This window comes from Chionomys nivalis, chromosome 4, assembly GCF_950005125.1.
Source record: "Chionomys nivalis chromosome 4, mChiNiv1.1, whole genome shotgun sequence".
Taxonomy (NCBI): Eukaryota; Metazoa; Chordata; class Mammalia; order Rodentia; family Cricetidae; genus Chionomys; species Chionomys nivalis.
Window position 1 is genome coordinate 64637615 of NC_080089.1, and position 7102 is coordinate 64644716.

Consider the following 7102-nt stretch of genomic DNA (forward strand, 5'->3'; position numbering starts at 1 on the left):
GCGATTCCTGGATCCCACTCTTCCCAGGGTGTCCAGGTCATCCTTCTTCATGAAGTCGTCTCTACCCTCACCTCGACCCTTACTGCCCAAACAGAAACTTTCCCCACCCTCTGAAGTCTGAGGCTTGCTATGTACCTACCCTAGGAGCTTTTGTCCTAATTGATCTATTGGCTCATCCGTTCATTCTTTCTGTCAGCAAACATCCATTAAACACTACTCATTCATCTAACAGATGGTGTACATCCTTGCTATTTTGTAAACACTGTTTCTGGTACTAGTGACGCATCAGTGAACAACACAAACAAAAGTCTCTGCCCGTGGGCTGGGAACATAGCCCAGGGGTAAGGTGCCTGCCCAGCATGCTGGAAGCCCTGGGCTCAATCCCTAGCACCACGCGTTGGGAGGTACCTGCTCTCATGGAGTTCAAATTTTAGCAGGGAGAAAAAGACAAGAGACAGGTGAAAATATAGCAGGGAGCATGATGCTAAATGCTGTGGAGGAAAACAGTGCTGGAGAGAGAGTTCAGCAGTTAAGAGGTCCTCTTGCAGAGGACCACAATTTGGGGTGTGTGTGTGTGTGTGTGTGTGTGTATGTGTGTCTTAGTGTTCTACTGCCGTGAAGAGACACATGACCAAGGCAACTCTTTTTTTTTTTTTTCGGTTTTTCGAGACAGGGTTTCTCTGTAGCTTTGGAGCCTGTCCTGGAACTCCCTTTGTAGACCAGGCTGGCCTCGAACTCACAGAGATCCGCCTGCCTCTGCCTCCCGAGTGCTGGGATTAAAGACGTGTGCCACCACCGCCCGGCCCAAGGCAACTCTTACAAAAGAAAGCATTTAATTGGAGCTTGCTTACAGTTTAAGATGCTTAATCCATTATCATCATGACAGGAACATGCTATCATATCATAGGCAGACATACTGGAGAAGTAGTTGAAAGTTCTACATCTGGATCCACAGGCAGCAGGAAGAGAGAGAGAGAGAGAGAGAGAGAGAGAGAGAGAGAGAGAGAGAGAGCCACTGGGCCTGGCTTAGGCTTTTGAAACCTCAAAGTCAACCCCAAGCTATGCACCCCTCCAACAAGGCCACACCTCCTAATCCTTCTCAAGTAGTGCCTGCCATTCCCTGATGATTAAGCATTCAAATATATGAGCCTGTGGGACCCTTTCTTAGTCAAACCCCCACAGTGTGTCTCTGTGCACATGTGTGTATGTGCGCTTGCCTGCATGTGTTCGCGCACATGCATTTGCCCCGTAAGCCAGAAGACAGTTGTTATTCCTCAGATGCCATCCACATCCATTTTCCTTTTTTTCCTTCCTGAGAAAGGGTCTCTCACTGGCCGTGGAGCTTCAGGGACTATGCCTTGCCAGTGCTGGGATTGCAAGCCTATGCCTCTACTCCCAACCATTTAAAGATGCTGGAGATCAAACTCAAGTCCTTGTGCTTCCAAGGTAACATTCTACCAACTGAGCTGTCTCTGCAGTCCCCCTCATTACCTTTCCTTGTTGATGGCTGGATTCTTTATTTTTATATTTTATTTTATATACATAGGTCTTGAGATTAAACTCATGTCCTCCCACCTGGAAGGCAAGTACTTTGCCAAGTGGGCTATCTCCTTAGTTTTGCTTTAAAAATGTTTTTTTGAGGGCCGGGCAGTGGTGGCGCATGCCTTTAATCCCAGCACTTGGGAGGCAGAGGCAGGCGGATCTCTGGGAGTTTGAGTCCAGCCTGGTCTACAAGAGCTAGTTCCAGGACAGGAACCAAAAGCTACGGAGAAACCCTGTCTCGAAAATCAAATAAAAAAAAAAATGTTTTTTTGAGACAGTGTCTCTCTATGTAGTCCTAACTGTCTGGGGCTTCCTACCATAAACCAGTTTGGCCTTGAAATCAGAGATCTACCTGCTTCTGCCTCTCTAGTGCTGGGATCAAAGGCATGTGCCACCAGGCACGGTTATTGCTTAAAATTCTCAAATGCTTAAAAAACTGAACTTTGGGAAAACTGTGTGAACGGTGTAAGCTCATTACTATACACCAAAGACATCTCTGAAAGAAGGTGCCGCTTTGAGTGAGAAGAGTGTCGAGAGCAGGCCTGTCATAGTCAAACCTAGAGCCCACGAGCTGACAGACCTTAATGGCACAAAAGGCAGTGCTCTGGCTGCCAGGAAGAATTAGAGGCAAAGGAGGACTGTGGGTCCCTACAGTGTCACTGGACTGTGGGTCCTTACAGCATCACTTTCAGGGGGACCGTGGGTCCCTATAGTGCCACTCTTGGGGGACCGTGGGTCCCTACAGCACCACTCTCAGGACTGAGCACTGGGCCGACTTGATTTTGAAGGGCGATGCCCTTCTATTTCAATGACTCACTGTGGTGTGGCCCAGACATCACTAAGTCCTGTGCCAGCCTGTGGGTACACACAAGTCTGTGCATGTGCACATGTGAAGATGCAAAGATTCTTTTCCAGAACAAAACTATTAAAAATGAAGGTTTTATTGCCCTCCAGACAAAAACCTAGCAAACTTACTGCCTGGCATCTTTGCCAATTCAATATACGAATCTCTGTCTCTCAGATGATCTGTCTAAGCAGCTTCCCATTCTTCTAGTACCCCCATTAGTGAGTTGAGTAAGTCATTGACTGGTGACAAGTATGCGTGTGTGTGTGTGCGTATGCACACTTTTATAGAACCACAAGTGAGGGACTATAGAAGAAATGAAAGGACACAAATGTCAGGGTTTATTGCTGGGACTCATCAGATTAGACTATCACAAAAGCTAGAAGATTTCACACTCCTGAAGGCAGCTTATCTAGGTGTAGGACACAAGTCAGGAGAAGAGGTAGCATGTGACAGCCCGACCCAGGCTCCATGCCCAGGAAGCACCATGCCAATGCTGTGTTCTCTATTTCTGAAGCTGGGGTTTTGTATGGTGTGGGTTTGGAAGGATGAAGACAATACAGGACCTTGAAAGAAGTCTACTTGCCGACATGGCCAGGGTGGAGGGCTGAAGCAGGTATCTGTAGCAGAAGCTAGGTCTGGGTACTCGTTTGTTTGAGATGGAATTTCTGTGTGGCTCTTGCTGTCCTTGTACTTGCTCTGTAGACCAGTCTAGCCTAGAACTCAGAAATCCTCCAGCCTTTGCCTCCTAGGTGCTAGGATTAAAGGTGTACGTCACCACCACCCAGCTCTGTGTATTGCTTTTAAGACAGGAATTGGTTTAACAGCATATCAGTGGGAGACCCCTAACTAGAGATCCTTGTAAGACATCATTTTATTCTGCAGGCAAGGAAGTGCCCGGCTCAGTTAACAGCGTGGGACCTCTACTCTTATCACCTGCATACAGGTACAACTGCACAGACAACACAGTATCACAGAGATCAAGGAGCAAGGCAGCAGCCAGGTCAGGGAAACAGGAGCTGGATCAGCCAATCCTGCTGGAAGGAAATAGGAATGGAGCCCACAAAGAGAAAGAAGAAAGGCATTACCGGCCCAGGGATTGGGTACAGAGGAGATTAGGAGAGAGGTGGAGCCTGTGGCTTATCTAGGAAGGAAAGCAGGAGATCACAAGACTAGGCTCCTTACACCTTAAGGAACCTAGTCAGGAGGTTGACAATCTACTGTCCCATAGTGATAACAAAAAAAAAATAGGTAAAGGAATTACACCCAGGTGCTTGCTTTCCATCCCAGTCCCCAAAGCTACTGTAAGGAACCCTTGCTTCCTCCCATGATCTCACTCGAGGCTCAACTGAGTTTTGTCTGCTCTAAGAAGTCTGTCCAAACTCACTGCCTAAATGTCTCCATCTTTAGCTGTTCTCTTTTAAAGACTGGAGTTTACAGAGATCCTGTCTGGTCCAGTCTTGCCCCTCTTTCCTCTTGGAGGGCTCAGACTCTGTGGTCTGACTCCACTCCTGCAGATTGTCTCTGGTTTCCTCTACGCCATTTAAATATGTGCCTACTTCCTGACTTATATTCTTCATCTTCCCTTCTCCATGCTGACTGCTTAGTATTCGTTTTATTGCATCGTTTGTTTTTTAATTTTTTTCAATCGACATGTTGCTCTCAGTTTGAGAAGGGAGGCAAATTATGTGTAGACCTTTTTTTGAACATCCTGACACTTCTATTAAGACTGAGTTTCCTAGGCTAGTCTCCAAGCTCTTAGTACCCTGACCAACAGCTACAGCTCACCAAAGGCCCAGTATTGTGCTGCCCCTTCGTGCCTGCTGATTAGCTGTTGGTTAGCACATCATTCAGTCCGCTTCTAGCCACAGCTCAATTGTTGGCTATTAGCCTACAAGCCCGGATTGTCCAATAACCCCACCCCTTTCCCTGAGATTGTAACCCACCAGCTCTCAGGAGAGCCTAAGGGATTTGAGGACCCAGGAATCTGCGTTGCTCAGGGCTTCTTGGATATCCACACCACCAGAAAGCAGAGATCAGAGTGTCCCAATAGGGAAAAAAGAACTCCCAAGAGCTCCTCAATCCAGAGTCACATAGTCAGGGCTCATGAAGACTCGCGAGTCTTCTGACGTCATTCCGAGCTCACAACTCTGGCAATGCGGTGGCCACAGGCCCAGTAGTGCCCGGCGGCAGCCGCAGGAGAAAGGTCTGCAAAGAGCCAGGCCGAGGAAACCCAGCCTTCTCTCTGAGCAGCCGCCAGGTGCCATCTTCAATGGCGTACACCAACGTGGATACACGGTTGACAGTATAGACGGTGTCCCCACGCACCACGGACGTGAAGAGTGCTCCCTTGCTGTTGACAAACTGGCCAGGAAGCGATGTCCACTGGCCTGTGACCAGGTTGAGGCAATCGATGGCACAGTGCAGGAAGTCATCAGAAGGTCCATTACGCACCACATAGAGACTGTCACGATGGGCCACCATAAAGTGGCCGTAGCTCTGCGAATGACACAGTTCAGCCACCAGCAACCACTTGTCCATCTGCACCACGTACTCAACAACGGCAGTGATATCTGCCGGCCTCCACAGGCACACAAAAAGGCGGCCACGCGTGTGGGCACAGGGAACCCCTGTAGCTGGCTGTGGCAAGTCCGCCACAAAGCTCCAGCAGCCTGTGGTGGGATCGTAGCACTCCACGGAGCTCATGGGCGTCCTCTGGAATTCGCCACCAATGGCATAGAGGCGGCCTTCAAAGCCGGCCAATGCCAGATCATACCGCGGCTGGTGCGGGCTGGGGAACTCGCACCAGGTGCCACCTTCTGGGTCGTAACAGAAACTCAGCTCCACAACCTCCTTGCTGGCGCCACACACACCACCCACGATGTAGAGCTTGTTGCCCAGAGTGGCCACGCCTGCCAGAAGCGTGCTGGCCTCCAAGGGCAGTGCAGCTAGCGTGCGCCAGGCATCCTCTTCCTCGTCCAGGTAGCACATGGTGCGCGACGCGTCCTCTAGGAAGCCAGGTGTGGGTGTGTGCGTGCTCACGGCCACGTAGGTGCTGGGTCGCAGCCCCGCCACATAGGCACGGGCCTCGGGCAGCTCCAATTCCGACACCAGCTCGTGCGCGCCGTCGCGGATGAAGAGCGCGGCGCTGTGGAGCACGTCGTGCAAACCAAAGGCGGCGGCGGCGTCGCACAGCAGCGAGCAGTTGTCCGACGTGACGCTATGCTCCAGGAAGCGCGCGAGCACGGGCGCCTGCAGGAACGCGGCGCACTCCACCGCCTGCAGCAACTCGTCGTCGGCCGCCAACGCCGGCCGCTCTCCGCGCAGCACCCGCAGCGCTGTGCCGAAACCCGCGGCGCTCAGCGCACCCAGGCGCACCTCGGCCGCGCGCGCCTCCCGCATGCCAGAGCGAAAGAGCCCACGGAAGAAGCCGCAGTGCTCCACCAGCAGCGACTGCTCGGCCTGGAAGAGTTGGCCGTCCACCCACACCTGCACAGGGACCTCAGGACCCGGGGACATGATAAGCCAGAAGGGCGGAGGCTGTTGCCGCTGGGGGGCCTAGATTTGCCTGGGGCCACTGACTCTGGGGCTACCCCGGGGCGGGGAGGAAAAAAACTTCCCTGGGGGCTATAAATACCTTCCGGACTAAAGATAGGACGGCTCATGTGATGTAGGCCGCAGGCTTGGATGGCCGCCTGGCCCAGAGGACATCTGGACACCTGTGTGGTCACTCTGTTGATAGACTAGTGACAAGGGCCAGTGAAATGGCCCAGCAGGTTCTTTCTTACAAGCCTATTTGACCTGGATTCAACCTGAAACCTACATAAAGCTGGAAGGAGAAAACCTGCTTTACAAAGTTGCCCTTTGACTTCTGGATTCACACTATGGCATGCATCCCACCTCCACAGAGACTCAATTACTTTTTTTTTCTTTTTTTTAAAGAAATAGTGACAATATTTTTTTTAAGATTATTTATTTATTATGCATACAACATTCTGTCTCCATGTATGCCAGCACACCAGAAGAGAGCACCAGATCTCATTACAGGTGGTTGTGAGCTACCATGTGGTTGCTGGGAATTGAACTCAGGACTTCTGGGAGAGCAGCCAGTGCTCTTAACCTCTGAGCCATCTCTCCCGCCCCCAGTGACAATATTAACCATATACGAAATAGCCACTGCAGGCTGGGCCCTGTCAGGCCCTCTTGTAAAGATAATCCATTTAACTTGCACCATCCCACGCTGTTTTCCCCACATACAAAGCATGTACCTCGGCTCTGTTCATTTTTCAATAGAGGTAATAGAAACAGCTATTGACAGTATTGGGACAAATTCCATAAGGTGTTCTGAATGAAGCCTGGAGACTTTATGTGACTTGTTCAAGGTCATTCAGCTGGGGACAAGAGTTCATCAGCTCAAAATGGTGGGGCAGGCAGAATGAAGAGAGACCAAAGTCTAGAGCATCAGGCCAGGATTCTGAAGTGTACCTTTGCCCAAGCTTGCAGTGTAGCCTAGTCAATCCCCCCACTCAGGTTTTGCCTGTTTGTATGTAGGTGTATCACATGCATACAATGCCCTTGGATGCCAGAAGAGGACCTCAAATGGCTTGGAACTGGGGACCAGGATTACAGACAGTGAGAGTCACCATGTAGATATGGGTATCAAGCCCCCATCCTCTGGACAAGGAGCAAGTGCTGAGTCTTACTGCCGAGCAGTCT

At 50.7% G+C, this 7102-nt stretch overlaps 1 protein-coding gene across 1 annotated transcript; it reads right to left on the reverse strand.

Moving 5' to 3' along the window:
* Window positions 1-4528: 4528 nt before the first annotated feature.
* Window positions 4529-5905, reverse strand: Kbtbd13 (kelch repeat and BTB domain containing 13). Its single transcript, XM_057766324.1, has one exon. It carries the CDS (start codon window positions 5903-5905, stop codon window positions 4529-4531), a length of 1377 nt encoding a protein of 458 aa, XP_057622307.1.
* Between the last annotated feature and the right edge of the window lie 1197 nt (window positions 5906-7102).

Bases quoted from the DNA above. Each gene is read 5' to 3' on its own strand.
- Kbtbd13 (XM_057766324.1), bottom strand. From the start codon at position 5,905: ATGTCCCCGGGTCCTGAGGTCCCTGTGCAGGTGTGGGTGGACGGCCAA.